At 44.8% G+C, this 20,196-nt stretch overlaps 1 protein-coding gene across 4 annotated transcripts in view; it reads left to right on the forward strand.

The window, feature by feature from the left end:
- Nucleotides 1-20,196, forward strand: part of BICDL1 (BICD family like cargo adaptor 1) — a 620,165-nt gene that overhangs the window by 395,752 nt on the left and 204,217 nt on the right. For all 4 annotated transcript variants that reach the window (XR_011276216.1, XM_069619731.1, XM_069619732.1 and 1 more), the window contains one exon: nucleotides 4,896-5,039. Coding sequence is in view for 3 of the 4 variants with exons in the window: in XM_069619731.1 (XP_069475832.1) it covers nucleotides 4,896-5,039 (144 nt within the window). In the remaining variant the exon portion in view is untranslated. The remainder of the gene's footprint in view (nucleotides 1-4,895; nucleotides 5,040-20,196) is intronic.

Genomic DNA, 20,196 nt, shown 5'->3' on the forward strand with positions numbered 1-20,196 from the left:
CCTTTCCACAACGTTGCATTTGAAATGAGCAGCAGGTCTCCTGGTATTGGGATTCCGCAGTTCTGGAAGCCCCTCAGATCTTCGGAGATGGCTCAATTCAAAGCTCGTCTTGGGACTGGTTGTTCCCACCAGCCAAAGGGAAGGAGGCGTCCTCTTTGGAGCTCCTCTGTCGCACAGAAAACATGGTCAGGACAGCAGTGGTCGCCTCACTGTGTTGCAAAGGCTCTGCAGGCGTCTCTGGTCATCTTCTTTAGTTACTTCAGCTTCCAGTGGTCGACTTGCTTTTCACTTTTTTCCAGCACACACTCCTCTGCAATCTCTCTCAGCATTCTACTGAAAGGGGCTTTAGCTGTCCAATCAGGACGGCCAGATCCCCTGTGGGAGCTGGTCCTATTCAGGCACTCTTGCAGACAAAGGATGGGTGGGGGTGGAAAACTCTTCCTGCCTGCCCAGACACTCTGGAGCCTAGGCGGGGACACCCAAGGGTTCCCACCGAAGGCAAAATAGACACACTGGCCTCCCCATCCCATGACGGTAGAAGAAGGGCTAACAAAGAACAGCCATGCTAGTAATGGCGAAAAAGGAAGGGAGGCCCCAAGTTGATTCTTGGGTGCCCCTATTGTGCACTAAGGTTACTTAGTGACTCGTTTATCCCACTTTTGATGTATTATTCTGTTAAACTAACAATAGGGGCACCCAAGACAGCCTGCGGTATGGACAGCCTGCGGTAAAAAACGACACAATAGTTGGTAGAACACGTCCACTGCCACCAGTCATAACTAGGTGATTGTCTATGTGACTAAAAAGTCACAGGAGTGGAGAGAAGGGAGATACTAGGTATCCCTTTGACACACCACTAAAGGTGGTGTGTGCCAATCGCTATAAGGTTTTGGGACAGTTAATAGGTATCTCTCTATCCACAAGAACTGTAGTTACTTGAGAATATGGAAAAGAATAGGTAGAATAGAAAGTACAGAGCTCCAAAAGACAGAGCCCAAAAGAAGGAATGAGTGGATAAAGGCTCCACTGATTCAGGATTTAAAGAAAAAGGTCCAGATGTCCAGCAAAAAGTGCTGGGGGCGGGTCACACTAGGGGATGGGATGAAGCATAAAAATGATAAATCTCCATAACAATCACGAATGACAGACAAGTGTGTGTTGATGTCCATAGTATGTACATTTTGAAAGAAAGATCAGCACTGACAAATGAATGTGTGTGCATCTGTACTGTGTGTTTCGTAAATGTGACCTTGTGATACATGAATGCATGTTTTTTCAAAGTACCAATCACATAGTTGCAGATGAGACTGTTTGCAAATACTGATAAGTGTGTGTTTTTCACTACTGACTGCAAGAAACTCATGTTGGCAACATTAAAGACAGACACAAGTGATCACAGTTCAAGGGTGTTTATTAAACTGTATAAATGGGTGAGAAAAACACCTAATCTAAACCTAAATCTAAGATGGGAGCAAGCTACGACCGTCAAATAAAAATAAGGCAGTTCTAGTGGCGTCATATAAAAAGGGCCTATACTAAAATAAACTATTGCCAATCCTTACCGCTAAGTTACAAAATAGTGTGGGATAATGTTCATCAGAAAAGAAAGAAGTGTTCACAAAATGATTAGTCAGGATGGTATAACTCGGGTCTCCCTTCCCCATGTTTTTAGCATGGGATAAGGCAGGACTCTCGATCATAGCACACTCCTGGGCTTCTCCAGCACGAGCTTACAGTTTGTTTCCAAAATATATGGGCCTTCTGTGACCAAGTCTCTTTTACCCCAAGTCTCTTGTCTCAGAGGGCCTGATGTACTATTAACAACAAACAAAAAGTTCCTTTCAGTAATCTTCCCATCGGGTGATTTCCTTTCACCTGTGGATCCCCCTCATCCGGGCTCCGATCCTTTTTGTAACCTTGGCTTCCCCCAGTCGGGTTCACTTTTGCCAGTTTTCACAGTTCACATATTTGTAATACCTTACGGGATTCACTTCCCTTAGCTTTTTCAAGCCCCCAGTGAGGCTTTCCACCTTTATTGTTTGTACAGCGTTTCCCTCAGCCGGACGCACATATCTGTTTCACAATGTCAAAACGTTGAGGACTTTCGATTATACAATGGATTTTGTCTCGACCCTTGTTTGACCACCATAACTCGTTTAAGTCCTACTTTCCTCCGGCTTATTGTTATTATAACGTTCACAAGAAAAGGGGACCAGCCAGAGTCTTTCAAATGGACGCCCACGTGGCACCAGACCACTCTGCAGCTGGTCTTTCCCTGGGCTTTAAATGTTCACTAGTACACAAGTTCTTTGTTCATTACAAGTTGCTGTTTGCAACTTTTTCTCAACACCGTCCGGGTTTACTATCGGTTCTCCCTCCGACTCACCGGCTGTGCTGACCTCCTGGTCATTTCTTGTCTCTGGAGACAAGGACGATACCACGGTTGCAAGCGGCCACCCCGCCTCAGTTATCAGTGCAAGAGGATCCTGTGCACTGTTGGCATCTGTTACACCACACATCAGCTTTAGTTCCCGGTCTTATGATTCCTTTCACAGAGGCTTCGCAGGTTTGGGTCGAAAAGGGCAAGGGCACTCCCCTCCTTGTTGTCCTTTCTGGTCTTGCCGCCTTTCTTCTACGTTTGAACTGCTGTCCCGGAATAGCTGCTTCCTCATGCGTTTGTCCTTGCTCAAAGTGTGCTCTTGTACTCTGCCTTTTATCCCTGTGGGGAAGGGAAAGGGTTGTCAGGTGTGTGTAGTTATTGTCAATTGCCTGACTCTGCCTGACGTTTGTGTTGGTGCAAGTCAGGTAAACGGCTCTGGTGTTAGTCTGTTGTCTTCCACCGTGTTCCAAAGTGTTTGTGTCAGAAAAGGAGGGATGTAAAGCTTCTAAGTTTCCTACGGGGTAGGATGGGATAAAGGTATTATAAGGAGGGGGGACCGCGTCCCACCCGCTGGCGTCCCACTTCCACTCCTCGAAGACCCCCCATCCAGGTGATCCTCCCCCAGTGGTCCACTCCCAGGAACTGGATCCAGTAGCGTTGGCCGTGTCCTGGCCACCTGAATGCAGATCTCTGGGGACTAGCGGGTGAGACCCCTTCAGGATTCTCACATGACCAATGAATTTTCTTCCACAGAATATACATGTTTTCAATTTTTCCTTGCACACGATGAGTGTGTACATCTTCACAACACATGTTTTTTGTTTTTTTAATGGTAACAAGTGAATGGCCAATATCCATATTTTGGGTGTTTTAATGCACTGATCACTAGTGACAGATGACTGTCTCTCTTTCAACAGTATTTGTGTCTTTTAAAGCATTAATTTGATAAATAGTGACAGATGGTTGCCTATTTCTCGTGTGTGTGTGTGTGTGTGTGTGTGTGTGTGTGTGTGTGTGTGTGTGTGTGTGTGTGTGTGTGTGTGTGTGTGTGTGTGTGTGTGTGTGTGTGTGTGTGTGTGTGTGTGTGTGTGTGTGTGTGTGTGTGTGTTTGCGTGTTTAATGGTCACTAGCGACAGATGCACAGCAAATAGCTACACCCATTGTGCCCGTTTTAAGCACTGATCGCTAGCGATGGATGAATGTTCACTGCATTCCCACAGAATTATGTGCTTTAATGCACTGCTCAGTAGTAACAGAGTATTGTGCACGTATTTCCACACCATATGTTTTAATGCACTGATAACAAGTGACAAATTAATCTGTTTCTCCACATTATGGGCCCGATTCATTGAAAGATGTGCATTGACCCTGCAAAGCCTGTACACCTGAACCGATTCTGCGCGTCCCGTTGCGCCAAAGAAAATCGCCAGGCTCTGCGTATTTGCAGAATTTTCCACTCAAAACAACCCTATGCGCAAGGAGTGGCACGCCCCCACCCATAGCAATTCCAGCAGCGCATACAGACCTCTGCGCACTCCTCGACCCTGAAGCAACGTATCCCAGAAGAACAGCATGCTAACACCCACAACCAAGGCAGCATCCTGACGACACTGCGTAGGGTCCCTCGTAACTATTCCCAGCACCCCCACGTCATGCTTACCATGTATCATAAAAGTTGTAATTTTCCGGTTAATATGCGTGCAAACCTCAGCAAACTGTGCCTGCAATCCGCTAAACTGCTTACGCGCACCCCCAAGTTTAATCGGAACCCCGCCTGCATGCACGCAACCCTAAATCCAACATGCAATCTTACCTGTGTGCAGTGATTCCTATGCACAAATGTCTATAAGCCTGCCTTTGGGTGGCGGTTGGATTGGGACCATTGCACGGTCAGATCCATGAATACAATTTGTTCTGCGCAGTTGTGGGCATGCGATCTCCTAGCGGCCGGTCGTCCCTCGGCATGCCCACATTTTCCCTCAGTCTTCCTCATTTTGCATATTCCGCCCCCTCTTTTGGACTCTGCGTAGGCCCAATGCACACTCATCGAGGAGTCTCACGCATGCTCGCAGGGGCATGCCAGACCTGCGCAAATTCCATGCAAGTCCTGGAAAAGTCCTGCGCAAGTACCAATTGCATGAATCGACAAACAGGGTTTTGCACGCTGAATGGCGCAAAGAGCCACTATTCCATTCACAAATAATTCCTTGAATTGGCCCTACATGTATTTTAATGTACAAATCACTATTGAGCGTGCCTATCTTCACAGAATGTGTGTACTTACGCACTGATCATTAGTGGCAGCCAAATGTGTGTGTATTTCTGCAATAAGTGAGTTTCACTGAGTGCACGGATTACTAGTAAAATGTGTGTGGGTTTGTGTGTATGTTCATCGCTATATAAGTGTTTTTAAAACACTGATCACTAGTGATAGATTAATATTTTGTGTCTCCACGCTGTGTGTTTAAGTGCTTTGACCACTAGTGACAGATAGGTGTGAATTGGTCTCTTACAGGGTTCTCGGCGGAGTGATGACGAAGCTTTAGAAGAACAAATCAAACGAACAAGTGAGGACTCGAGAGCACTGCGGGAGCTTCTTCACTGCGAGCAGCACAGCATGAAGCAAAGCCTGGAGGAGCTACAGCGACTGCACAACCAGGTGAGAGTGACAGTAACAGTGCCTCAACAGACAACTGCATGAGACCCGCTGCCTCAGCGAACCACACAACCAGGTGTGACACACACATCTGATGAGAGCCAGTGTCCCAACACAGCATTGATAAGATCCACAGCCTTAAAACCAAACCAAATGAGACCCCATTGCCTCAACAAAACACCATGGTGAGACTCACTGCCTCAAAGCACAACTGATGAGACTCACTTTATCAACGTGGATCCAAGTGACGCACACTGCTTTACCAAAGAGCCAGATGAGGCAAGAAAATACACTATTTAACTTAAACATCCAACATGTGTCCCATGCTTTTTCAAGACCTATAAGCAATTTAGATATTCTCATTGTCTATATCTGATAGTTTGCAAACAAAGGGGGGTCTGGGAATCTCTCTACCAGCACGAACACAGCCCAATGACCTGTTCTTGGGTGAATAACCCCTGGGAGAGACTCTACCAAGTCTTTAGCTCACTGTCCTTTTCACAGAGAAGAAATTTCCCCACATATCAGCCTTTGTCCTGCCCAGGGGCAGTCCAGCGCCGAAATGCTAGGCAATTCTCCTCTGAACAAGAGTACCATCAGTAACCCCATACACGTGTTTCAGCCTTGTTGGGCATCATCAGTGAGGTGAAACTGTTGCCTCTCTAGGAACAGTGAGCAAGGGGTCCACCTGGATTGCCCTGTTAACTTAGGGTGAAACCCAAAGTTAATGTATGCAAACAAAGGGGGGTCTGGGAATCTCTCTACCAGCACAAACACAGCCCAATGACCTGTTCATGGGTGAATAACCCCTGGGAGAGATTCTACCAAGTCTTTAGCTCACTGTCCTTTTCACAGAGAAGAAATTTCCCCGCATATCAGCCTTTGTCCTGCCCAGGGGCAGTCCAGCGCCGAAATGCTAGGCAATTCTCCTCTGAACAAGAGTACCATCAGTAACCCCATACACGTGTTTCAGCCTTGTTGGGCATCATCAGTGAGGTGAAACTGTTGCCTCTCTAGGAACAGTGAGCAAGGGGTCCACGTCTGGATTGCCCTGTTAACTTAGGGTGAAACCCAAAGTTAATGTATGCAAACAAAGGGGGGTCTGGGAATCTCTCTACCAGCACGAACACAGCCCAATGACCTGTTCTTGGGTGAATAACCCCTGGGAGAGACTCTACCAAGTCTTTAGCTCACTGTCCTTTTCACAGAGAAGAAATTTCCCCGCATATCAGCCTTTGTCCTGCCCAGGGGCAGTCCAGTGCCGAAATGCTAGGCAACTCTCCTCTGAACAAGAGTACCATCAGTAACCCCATACACGTGTTTCAGCCTTGTTGGGCATCATCAGTGAGGTGAAACTGTTGCCTCTCTAGGAACAGTGAGCAAGGGGTCCACGTCTGGATTGCCCTGTTAACTTAGGGTGGCATCATCAGTGAGGTGAAACTGTTGCCTAGCATTTCGGCGCTGGACTGCCCCTGGGCAGGACAAAGGCTGATATGCAGGGAAATTTCTTCTCTGTGAAAGGGACAGTGAGCTAAAGACTTGGTAGAGTCTCTCCCAGGGGTTATTCACCCAAGAACAAGTCATTGGGCTGTGTTCGTGCTGGTAGAGAGATTCCCAGACCCCCCTTTGTTTTGAATAATTTAACTTTGGGTTTCACCCTAAGTTAACAGGGCGATCCAGACGTGGACCCCTTGCTCACTGTTCTTAGAGAGGCAACAGTTTCACCTCACTGATGATGCCCAACAAGGCTGAAACACGTGTATGGGGTTACTGATGGTACTCTTGTTCAGAGGAGAATTGCCTAGCATTTCGGCGCTGGACTGCCCCTGGGCAGGACAAAGGCTGATATGCAGGGAAATTTCTTCTCTGTGAAAGGGACAGTGAGCTAAAGACTTGGTAGAGTCTCTCCCAGGGGTTATTCACCCAAGAACAAGTCATTGGGCTGTGCTCGTGCTGGTAGAGAGATTCCCAGACCCCCCTTTGTTTTGAATAAATTAACTTTGGGTTTCACCCTAAGTTAACAGGGCGATCCAGACGTGGACCCCCTTGCTCACTGTTCTTAGAGAGGCAACAGTTTCACCTCACTGATGATGCCCAACAAGGCTGAAACACGTGTATGGGGTTACTGATGGTACTCTTGTTCAGAGGAGAATTGCCTAGCATTTCGGCGCTGGACTGCCCCTGGGCAGGACAAAGGCTGATATGCAGGGAAATTTCTTCTCTGTGAAAGGGACAGTGAGCTAAAGACTTGGTAGAGTCTTTCCCAGGGGTTATTCACCCAAGAACAAGTCATTGGGCTGTGTTCGTGCTGGTAGAGAGATTCCCAGACCCCCCTTTGTTTTGAATAAATTAACTTTGGGTTTCACCCTAAGTTAACAGGGCGATCCAGACGTGGACCCCTTGCTCACTGTTCTTAGAGAGGCAACAGTTTCACCTCACTGATGATGCCCAACAAGGCTGAAACACGTGTATGGGGTTACTGATGGTACTCTTGTTCAGAGGAGAATTGCCTAGCATTTCCGCGCTGGACTGCCCCTGGGCAGGACAAAGGCTGATATGCAGGGAAATTTCTTCTCTGTGAAAGGGACAGTGAGCTAAAGACTTGGTAGAGTCTCTCCCAGGGGCTATTCACCCAAGAACAAGTCATTGGGCTGTGTTCGTGCTGGTAGAGAGATTCCCAGACCCCCCTTTGTTTTGAATAAATTAACTTTGGGTTTCACCCTAAGTTAACAGGGCGATCCAGACGTGGACCCCTTGCTCACTGTTCTTAGAGAGGCAACAGTTTCACCTCACTGATGATGCCCAACAAGGCTGAAACACGTGTATGGGGTTACTGATGGTACTCTTGTTCAGAGGAGAATTGCCTAGCATTTCGGCGCTGGACTGCCCCTGGGCAGGACAAAGGCTGATATGCAGGGAAATTTCTTCTCTGTGAAAGGGACAGTGAGCTAAAAACTTGGTAGAGTCTCTCCCAGGGGTTATTCACCCAAGAACAAGTCATTGGGCTGTGTTCGTGCTGGTAGAGAGATTCCCAGACCCCCTTTGTTTTGAATAAATTAGCTTTGGATTCACCCTAAGTTAACAGGCGATCCAGACGTGGACCCCTTGCTCACTGTTCTTAGAGAGGCAACAGTTTCACCTCACTGATGATGCCCAACAAGGCTGAAACACGTGTATGGGGTTACTGATGGTACTCTTGTTCAGAGGAGAATTGCCTAGCATTTCGGCGCTGGACTGCCCCTGGGCAGGACAAAGGCTGATATGCAGGGAAATTTCTTCTCTGTGAAAGGGACAGTGAGCTAAAGACTTGGTAGAGTCTCTCCCAAGGGTTATTCACCCAAGAACAAGTCATTGGGCTGTGTTCGTGCTGGTAGAGAGATTCCCAGACCCCCCTTTGTTTTGAATAAATTAACTTTGGGTTCACCCTAAGTTAACAGGGCGATCCAGACGTGGACCCCTTGCTCACTGTTCTTAGAGAGGCAACAGTTTCACCTCACTGATGATGCCCAACAAGGCTGAAACACGTGTATGGGGTTACTGATGGTACTCTTGTTCAGAGGAGAATTGCCTAGCATTTCGGCGCTGGACTGCCCCTGGGCAGGACAAAGGCTGATATGCAGGGAAATTTCTTCTCTGTGAAAGGGACAGTGAGCTAAAGACTTGGTAGAGTCTCTCCCAGGGGTTATTCACCCAAGAACAAGTCATTGGGCTGTGTTCGTGCTGGTAGAGAGATTCCCAGACCCCCCTTTGTTTTGAATAAATTAACTTTGGGTTTCACCCTAAGTTAACAGGGCGATCCAGACGTGGACCCCTTGCTCACTGTTCTTAGAGAGGCAACAGTTTCACCTCACTGATGATGCCCAACAAGGCTGAAACACGTGTATGGGGTTACTGAAGGTACTCTTGTTCAGAGGAGAATTGCCTAGCATTTCGGCGCTGGACTGCCCCTGGGCAGGACAAAGGCTGATATGCAGGGAAATTTCTTCTCTGTGAAAGGGACAGTGAGCTAAAGACTTGGTAGAGTCTCTCCCAGGGGTTATTCACCCAAGAACAAGTCATTGGGCTGTGTTCGTGCTGGTAGAGAGATTCCCAGACCCCCCTTTGTTTTGAATAAATTAACTTTAGGTTTCACCCTAAGTTAACAGGGCGATCCAGACGCGGACCCCTTGCTCACTGTTCTTAGAGAGGCAACAGTTTCACCTCACTGATGATGCCCAACAAGGCTGAAACACGTGTATGGGGTTACTGATGGTATTCTAGTTCAGAGGAGAATTGCCTAGCATTTCGGCGCATTTCGGTGCTGGACTGCCCCTGGGCAGGACAAAGGCTGATATGCAGGGAAATTTCTTCTCTGTGAAAGGGACAGTGAGCTAAAGACTTGGTAGAGTCTCTCCCAGGGGTTACTCACCCAAGAACAAGTCATTGGGCTGTGTTCCTGCTGGTAGAGAGATTCCCAGACCCCCCTTTGTTTTGAATAAATTAACTTTGGGTTTCACCCTAAGTTAACAGGGCGATCCAGACGTGGACCCCTTGCTCACTGTTCTTAGAGAGGCAACAGTTTCACCTCACTGATGATGCCCAACAAGGCTGAAACACGTGTATGGGGTTACTGATAGTACTCTTGTTCAGAGGAGAATTGCCTAGCATTTCGGCACTGGACTGCCCCTGGGCAGGACAAAGGCTGATATGCAGGGAAATTTCTTCTCTGTGAAAGGGACAGTGAGCTAAAGGCTTGGTAGAGTCTCTCCCAGGGGTTATTCACCCAAGAACAAGTCATTGGGCTGTGTTCGTGCTGGTAGAGAGATTCCCAGACCCCCCTTTGTTTTGTATATCTGATAGTTTAGTTGGACTGAACTACAGTATTGTGGTTTGCTAATTCTACTCTATCAAATCACGAGCGCTAGTGATAGGGGTCTATTTCATGAGTAAGTACTGGACTTTTAATTTTTCATTATATGAAAAATGTTTCATTGAAGTGTCATAATAGCCTCATTTAATCCACAATATAATACCTCATTTGTACCAAATTAAATTCCTAGCCACTTACAAAATTAGAGCAATTTAATTATTTTTGCTCTTTAAAAATGATATACCAATCTTGCAACAACAAAAAATGATGTCTCAGTCCAAATGAACACATTGATAACAAAAATGTCTAAATTGCTTATGGTCCTTGGTAAAGCGTGCAAGCGTAAAACACATGTCGGCTGTGTATGTGAAATAGTGTATTTTTGTTTGTAAAACTTGCACCACGGTTTCACCTATAATAAAAGCACAAATTGTTCATATGCTATTTACTGGTACCTAAGTCACTTGTCAAACTGGTCCTCAAATGTATATACAGACGTTTAAAATTAAGTGTGAGAAAAGGGCTTAATGTTCGTTTATGGGTGTAAAAGACCAACACCCTTAACGAATAAGCTGTGAGACCTGATGCCTCAATGCACAGTTGGTGAGATGCACCATCTCACCAAAGAAACAGTAAGGCCCTCAGCTCAAAAGGAAATCGGGTTACAGTGTCAGTAAACACACAGGTGAAGGTCACAGTGCCAGTGCAAACCCTTTAGATCCAATGACTAAACACACAAGCACGTAAAGCCCATTGCCTCAAGTCACAAGTGATACCCACTGCCACCACACGTAACCAGGGGACACTCCAGGAGGCTCCCACAACCAGTGATGTCCACTGCTTCAACACACGCTGAGCTGAGGGTTGCAGCGGCATTGCACAACCAGTTGAGATCCACGACCTGAACATAAAACGGGTGCCCAGATCCTTTATGTACATCTTGTAAACCACGAAATCAACACAAGTTGTGACCTACTCGCTTAAGATGCAACTGGTAAGACCATCAACTTCAAAATACAGCCATGTGAAGCCCACTGCCTCAACATGCAGTTAAGTGAAATTCACAGACCCAGCAAGCAACCAGGTGATAACCACTGCTTCATTGTGCAAACAATTAGATGCACTTTAATGCAATTTCCTAATCGATTCTATCGGACAATTCTGCTGGAATTTGCAATTGACCAAAGACATTCTATTGAGGAGAAGTGTTATATTACCAACAGGGCCTCATCACGAGTTTGCCAGTAACCCTTAAATGTGGCGGTAATGCCATTAACGCCACATTTAAGGGTCCGCCAAATCACAGGTTTGGTGGATTTACCCCCAGCTCTGAGCTAGGGGCAAATCCGCTGCGATTTTACCGATTTCCGACACTATAATAGCACCGAACATTCCCCATTGTTCCCAATGGGGAATGAGAAATTCCCGAATGGGCCCAATGGGGAATGGGGACTTACCGTTCTGCCAAACCCGTGATCCGGCGCTAATAGCGCCGGGGGGTTTGGCGGTAGGACTAATAGCCCCGGCGGTAATACGGCCGGGGTTAGTGCCCAACTCGTGATGAGGCCCGAACCGGATCAAATTGAAACAATGAAACATCTGCTATTGCATTGTAAATCACTGAATGTTAAAAAAATTAGATTCTTGCACAAGTTATTCTCAATTATTTGGTGTGATGTGGACTTTATGGAGGAGGTGTCTGAATATTCTGAAGATTTCAGATGGCTTAGCAGTCGCAGCATTTGTGAAATCTATCTAACTTATTGTGATATTACATTTATTTATTATATTTTTATAGGGTTTCGTATATAATATCAGATACTGTATAACGTTTATGGATTTTTTCGATAGAATTGTTTTATGATGATTATTTTGTGATTTCATTTTATTGTGTTGTAAAGGTTTTTATTAAACCATATACAAACATTAAAAAAAAGAGAGATGCACTACATCCACATATAGGAAAGACAGACACAAGTGGTATGACTCATAACCACAACTCATGAGGCCGATCACCTGAACACACTACCAGCAAAACCCACTTCCTCAACATAAAAACAGGTAAGAACCACTGACTCCGAACACAGCCTGTGATGCCCACTGCCTCAACACACAACTTTGTGAGCTGTGATGCCTCAAAACAAAACAAGGTGCAACTCACAACCTCGATAAACAAATGGAGCGACCCACTGCCTCAGCTCAAAATAGGGGGACACAATGTCTCGACCACAACCATAATTATAATTAACCCAAGGACACAATGCCACAACACATAGCCAGGTGAGACCCACTACCGTAATACATAACTAGTGAAACCCACTGCATCGAACGACAAGTAGACAAGACCCACTACTTCAACATAAAACCAGGTGAGACCCACTGCCTCACCATGTAACCAGGAGTGGTCAATTGCCTCAGCACACAACCTGGTGAATCCCACTGCCTCAATGCTCAACCAATTAGATGCACTACCTCAATCTGCTGTGACCCACTTCCTCAAAATAACAATGGATTGAGACTGTAATGAAGGCGTGGTATCAAAGTAAGACAGACACAAGTGATCACAGTTCAAGGGTGTTTATTGAACTTTATCAGAGGTATGAAAAACGCCTATCTAAACCTACATCTAAAATGGGAGCTGTCATGACCAAACTTCGAGCCAACGCAGGAGCTGCTGAGCCCCACAGAACCCTCCAAGGCGTAACGCGCACTCAACTAATCTAGAATCCAGTTCAGCCCGCGACACTCCATGGGGAAAAGGGAAGTGGACAAAATAGCAAACTCAGACACATAATCTTCGACCTCCTTCCGATATCTGCAAGGATGAGAGATTCATTCAAAATTAATGTTACCTAGCAAGTCACTGTCTCTAGACACAACCTGTGACACATAACCAGGCAGACGCACAACCCAAGAAAGCCTGATAAGGCAAATGGTCTCATCACGAGCTGGGTGATAGCCCTTGAATGCAGTGGTAAAGGGGTTACTGACGCATTTAAGGGTCCTCCCAATCATGAGTATGGAGTGTTTATCCCAAGCTCAGAGCTGGGAGTAAACACATCGGAAAAAATGCTGATTTTCGACGCAATTACTGCGCGGTAATACCACCAGCTGTAATTGCTCTGAAAATTCCCCATTGAGTCCAATGGGAATGGGGAATAATGTTTACCACCCAACCCGTGTTCTGGCGGTACTACCGCCAGATGGGTGGGGGGTAGTGCAAATAAATCTGGGCGGTATACCAGCTGGGAGACTGTCCAACTCGTGATGATGCCGAAAATGTCTCTTCACACAAACTGGCGAGGCTGGCTTCCTCAACACTCAATGAGGTATGGGACAAAGTGTCATTGTAAAGTCGGGTAACACCCACTTCCTCAACCCAAATCCAGGGTACTCGCAGTGACTCAACACACAGTCAGTTGAGACCAAAGGAACCCTTAAGACCCACTGCCTCAACATACAACCCATCAGAGCGATTTCCTCAACACACAGGCAATGCAAGACCCACTTACACACCATAGAACAGAACAGAAACAATGATTATCTGGTATGACCTCAAAGTCTTCAGACACTGAAGGATGCTCAGCTCTCCTTCTTTTTTACCTCTCTGCAGAATTTGACATTGTTAACCACACGATCCTCCTTGACAGACTGCACTCGCGGAAGTACTTGTGAAAGTACCGCTTTGCTGCTTTCCGCTTGAATCGCTGCTGGCTACCCTGTGATTCACTGCTGTATTCATTGTTGGACAAGGAAAAGAAAATAAACTGAATATGCATGCACAAAGCGCACGCGCACTCGCGGAAGTACTCATGAAAGTACTGCTTGCCACTTGAATCGCTGCTGGCTACTGTCAGGTTGAGAGGTTCTGTATCCGCGGAAGCTGCTGAACCCCCGACAATCCCCCTGAGATGTATTTCCCAGAACTAGTTTTCAATACAGCTCTGTAAACTACACCCCAAAGGGAAAGGGGGAATGGGACAACAAAACAACACCAGGCAGACTGCGTCAAGGCTAATCAGTGCTGAACCTGCAGAGGATAGAGAATAACATATACACTTCCTTAATTCACTTACTTAACCTTATGAATGGGAAGTCATTAATCCTTAACTAATAATTGAGAATCCTACCTGGTTCTTCTCTTGAAATTTCTTAGAGAAGCGGATAAGAAGCTGAAAATCTCTCTTACTTGCGATACTTGAAATTCCCAGCAACTTCTTACATTAGGCAAAACTGGAAGTCTTAGTTCTTTGTTTGTCTTTTTTCCAACATGCACTGGTAGTTCAATTAGATTGTCTTTAAAATGTTCTTTCTTGTCATTTCAAAACTTTTCAAACTATTTATAATTATCTTGAGTCTTTGAATCCTTGAAGAAAGAGGAAACACATGCTAACTGCACACGCAGGTTATTTCCATTAAAATTATCGATGAACTTCACGTAGAAATCTTCCTGGTTGAAGAACACGCGCAAACGGATGAAGACGCGCGATCAAAATAATCCACACGCGCAAAAAATCCACACGCGCAATAATTCCCACGCGCAATAGTCCACACGCGCAATAATGTTCTCCTGCGAGACACGCGAAATAAGAACACCCGCGCTATTGAGTTCAAACGCAACGAAGTGATTCTCACGCGCACAATCACTCACGATGGAAAAAACACATGCGCACTCTCATGGCACGCGACAAACAGATTTCTCGCGCTTTGTACCCCCGCGCTAAAAATCACACGCGCTTTGTATTTCACACGCGCTTTGTACACCCGCGCTAAAAATCACACGCGCTTTGTATTTAACACGCGCTTTGTATTTCACACGCGCTTTGTAGTTCTCACGCAGCGTATAGCTTTTCGCGCAAAGGATCACCCGCGCAATAAAACACACGCGCGTTTAAAATGGCACGAGACCAACCTCTACTCGCGCTCGGAATACACACGCTAGAAAGCACGCGCTCACTTGAATACGCACGCGACAGTCAAAATCTCGCGCTAAGGAACACCGCACTGGAAACACAAGCGCACTCCGATAGTTCAATAGTTTTAGTAGAAACACTACTTTTAACGAATTTTCAAGGAGACTGTTATTGAGATGAACAGATTTACAGTAGAAATAAAGTCACTTATCTCCTGAGCGAATTCACAAAGGATTCCTGCTTTTCCTATCTTCAAAACGAATTCCTGCCAGCTGAAGACTTCTCCTGAACCCCCAAGAAAGTAGCCGCTCAACTGCTGAGATCTGAAGGATAAAATCCACCAGGCCTAATACTAAAGCAGGAGCAGCCACTGAACACGTCCTCTCAGATGGGGTTTTGATGATGAAAGGCACAGAGTGACAGTTTAGAATGTTCATTGTTGTTCAGCATTGTCTTCCAGCCAATCAGAGCTGTCACTGTGAGGCTCCATCTTGCCTTGGGTCAGAACCAGGATTCTGAATCAACAAATTAAGGCCTAACCAACTATAATGGAAAACTTCCCACCCACACAAAGCTAATCTGAAAAGGATAATAATAAAAAGGAAACTTGAATAAGAGAAGGAAACCTGACAGTACCCCCCTCCTAATGCCCAGTCTCTGGGCCTATCTTGTGTGGGTTTTTAGCATGAAACTTAGCCACTAAACGGGGGGCATGTACATCAACTGAATCTTCCCAAGATCGTTCCTCCGGTCCATATCCCTCCCAATCAATCAAATACTGCAACCTTCCCCTCACTTTCCTAGAATCCAAAATTTGTTTAACCACAAATTCCTCAGATGAATCCTCCAAAATCACAGGGGAAGGTGGTGTTCTGAATCTAGTTCCTGAACAAACTGGGTTTAAAAGACTAACATGAAAAGTAGGATGTACCTTCAACTGCTTGGGTAATTTCAATCGTACTGCCACAGGGTTGATGATTTTCTCTACCTCAAAAGGGCCCACAAATCTTGGACTGAACTTATTCTTCCCCTTAATTTTCAGGTATCGGGTAGAAAGCCAAACTAAGTCTCCCACCTTATATTCAGGTCCAGTTTTTCTTCTCAAATCGGCATACCTCTTATATTTCAACTTATTTTCTCCCAGAACCTTTTTTGCTCTATCCAAGTTATTTTTCATTATCAACAAACGATCTTCCACTCTAGGATTCCCTGAATCTTCCTCCAACACCTCAAAACTCAGAAAACGAGGATGAAACCCACGACCCAACAAGAAAGGGGACATAGAAGTAGCATCTTTTCCACAATTGTTGTAAGAGAATTCTGCCAACCACACCAAATCCACCCATTCCTCTCTAGCTTGTAAATAACACCTTAAAAACTTCTCCAATTCTTGATTTACTCTCTCCACTTGTCCATTACTTTCCGGATGATACCCAGAAGTCAAACTAACTTCCACTCCAAGTTTCTTACAGAAGGCCCTCCAGAATTTTGAAATAAATTGAGATCCCCTGTCAGAGATAACTTGACTTGGGAGTCCATGTAGTCTAACTACACCTTGCAAAAAACTATGAGCCAGTTTTTCCGCGGTAACCTCTCCCTCTATTGGTAAAAAATGTGCTTCTTTAGTAAGAAGATCGACCACAACAAGAATGGTAGTACAACCCTTATCTTGAGGGAGATCAACTATGAAATCCATAGAAATTGTGTGCCAAGGACGAGGAGGAACAGGTAATGGCTCCAATAAACCATGCGGCTTCCCAACTTGACTTTTCTCTTGTGCACAGACTACACAAGTTTTAACAAAATTCAAGGTGTCTTGACGAATTTTTTCCCACCAAAAATTCCTTCGAACCAGTTCCAGAGTTTTTCTGAACCCAGGATGTCCTGCTAAAATGGATTCATGACAATTTCTCAAAACCTTTTCTCTCAACTCATCAGTAGGTACATAAAGCTTGTTATCAAAAAAAGGAAGATTGTCTTTCAACTTTCTAGCTGGATCCAGTCTCACCCACTCCTCCATCTTCTGCAAGGACATATTTTGACGAACTTCATTCAAAAAATCAATTTCTTTAATGGCTCCAGCTAACAAAAAACGTTCTGGAGCAATTATAGGTTCTGGTTCTATAATCTCTTTGTCTTCACTTCCAGGAAATTGGCGAGATAACGCATCAGCTTTTTTGTTTTGACTTCCGGGTTTAAAAGTCACAATGAAATCATAATCTGCAAAGAACAAAGACCAACGAAGTTGGCGTGGAGACAAAGTTCTGGCAGATTTTAAAAACAATAAATTTCGATGATCAGTAAGGACCGTTACTGTATGTCTTGCTCCTTTAAGAAAATGTCTCCATTCTTCAAAAGCGGACTTTATTGCTAACAGTTCCCGATCAGCAATTGTGTAGTTCACTTCAGCAGCAGAAAACTTTCTAGAAAAGAATGCAACTGGATGTATTTGACCGGTAGTTTCATTCCTTTGAGAAAGCACCGCCCCCAACGCTAAATTTGAAGCGTCCGCCTCCAAAAAAAAAGGTTTAGAAAGATCTGGATGAATTAGAATTGGACTAGAAGTAAATCTTTGTTTTAACTCTTGAAAAGCCTTTTCTGCTTCAAGGTCCCAGTCAAATTTCACTCCTTTTTTCAAAAGCCTCGTTATAGGAGCAACCAGCCGAGAAAAACCTTCTATAAATCTCCTATAAAAATTGGCAAATCCTAAGAAACTTTGTATTTCCTTAACCTTAGTAGGAGGGGGCCATTCAAGAACGGCTTGCACTTTTTTAGGATTCATTTCTAAACCCTTAGGTGAAATTATGAAACCTAAAAACTCCACAGAATCAGTATGGAATTGACTTTTTTCCAATTTGGCAAACAAATGATTTTCTCGCAACTTTTGTAACACCAAGCGCACATGTTTCTGATGTTGATCTAGGTCAGAAGAGAAAATCAAAATATCATCGATATAAACGACAACAAAAATATCCAAGTATTCTCTAAAAACCTCATCAATGAAAAATTGGAAAGCCGCTGGAGCATTACATAGACCGAATGGCATAACTTGATATTCAAACAGCCCAAATCTGGTCTTAAACGCTGTCTTCCATTCGTCCCCTTCCTGCACACGTACAAGATGGTAAGCTCCTCTCAGATCTAATTTTGAGAAAATATTTGCTCCTTGTATTTGATTAAGCATTTCTGAGATGAGAGGAAGAGGATACCGGTTCTTAATAGTGACTTTGTTAACTGCTCGATAATCTATGCAAGTTCTAAGCGAGCCATCCGGTTTTGGTACAAAAAATAAAGGAGAGGCCGCAGGTGACTTAGAATGACGAATAAATCCTTTGGCCAAATTTTCTGACAAATATTCTTTTAAATAATCATTCTCTTTCTCAGTAAGAGCATATACCCTACTACTAGGCAAAATTGTTCCTGGCTCCAGTTCAATTTTACAATCAAAGGATCTATGGGGTGGTAATTCTCCTGCCACTTTCTCATCAAATACGTCCCAGAAATCTTTGTAACACTGGGGAAGTTGACCCACTACAGCTCCCACATCATGACCTCCAATTCCAGTCTCAGCCAGAAAACTAGACACGGAATTACTTTGTTTTACCTCTTCCTCTAAGAGACTTCCTGAAAAGCAATTCTCTTTACAAAAATCGCAATAATGTTCTCCTGCGAGACACGCGAAATAAGAACACCCGCGCTATTGAGTTCAAACGCAACGAAGTGATTCTCACGCGCACAATCACTCGCGATGGAAAAAACACATGTGCACTCTCATGGCACGCGACGAACACAAAGCTAATCTGAAAAGGATAATAATAAAAAGGAAACTTGAATAAGAGAAGGAAACCTGACAGCTACCCTGTGATTCACTGTTGAATTCATTGTTGGACAAGGAAAAGAAAATAAACCAAGCTTTATTGGCCCGGCCGTCTGCCCCGCCTTGGAGTGCTTGTATTGGATCATTCACTATATAACGAATGCGCACGCACTCGCGGAAGTACTCGTGAAAGTACTGCTTCGCCACGCAGCAGCATTGGTGCGGCATAATTTACTTTTGTTTGGATTAACACGATTTGTGTTTTGCTTTTTAACCTGGAAGTGCAGTGCTCTCTCTACATCATTTTTATTATATCACGGTGGGTTTGTCTTAGCTAATATGTCTAACTCTTTCTGGCCATATTCATTAACAACTAATATGCTGAGTGCTATTCATAATGATGGCTCTGCGAACTGCGCGCCTACAAATGCGAGTTTACGCACCAGTCATAAATCCATTGTGCTTGCCCCCTCGCCTGCTCTAAACATGCCACATGGCGTTGCAGTTCCAATCAGTTTAAGCAGACCGCCGTTTTTTCTCCATTTAAACCAACCACACAATACCAAGATTCTTCCGCCATTTTATCTAAAACTACTCAAAATCCTGCTGTGGCTGTCCTCGAAGAGGCCAACACACTTTCAGATGCTACGTTATTACAACTTCAAGAAAACAGATTAGCGTTTGTGCCTAGAGTTAGCCCTATTCGCTCAGTCTCACACTCGTCTTCTAAACATGATGCCACAGACATCTCCATTTATGCCAGTCAATGTGAGTCACCTACCTCGATTTACAGCGCAAATTCCATGCGCCGCAGAGGGTGCTCGAACGCCATTACACATCACTCACCATCTCTTTCATACGTACATACTACACCAAGGCGTCCTAGTCATCCGCCTCCCACGGAATGTCTGCCTGCGCATAATCCAATGATTGAGATAGCTTTGTCTGCCATTAACACTACTATGCTAACTCTCTTTAAACTGTACGAATCATTGGATGCAAAAATCTCAAAACAGACATTACAGTTGGATCAAGTGACGTTATGGCTAAACTCTCTTCCTATTGATCGATGATTCCCCAAACAACCCGCTCCTACAACTCTTGTTGTCAATAATGAAGACGTGTTTATCTGCGATGATATCGGCGTATCGAACCGCATGACACAGCCACAGCCTGTGATTCCTATCTTCCCAGCAGTTATCCGGCCAATCGTTGAGTCTGGGAACGCGAGTTCCAAACCCACAGATAATGAATCTTGGACAAGTATGCCGTATTCCGCTCTTGTATTACCCAGAGGCGATAAGGGCATAACGTCCAAGAGAGATCTGTACTCTTCAAAACAAAAAAGAAAAAAGGTCTTGCTGTGACTATGAAGAAATCAAAAAACGTACCTTCGGTCCCGCATACGAAAAACACACTGACCTTTTTCTTTCAAGCGATTGGAACAGCGAATGCGACCAAATTTGGTGGTGCTCAAAAATTGTCCGAACCACAGCCAATTACCAATACAAACGTTCAGAGTGTTCCACCAAAAGCTTTGACATTCAGAAAGAGTTAATAAGCCCACCACTGTCATATTGT

Source organism: Ambystoma mexicanum, chromosome 10, assembly GCF_040938575.1.
Source record: "Ambystoma mexicanum isolate Mex_15411 chromosome 10, UKY_AmexF1_1, whole genome shotgun sequence".
Lineage (NCBI taxonomy): Eukaryota > Metazoa > Chordata > Amphibia > Caudata > Ambystomatidae > Ambystoma > Ambystoma mexicanum.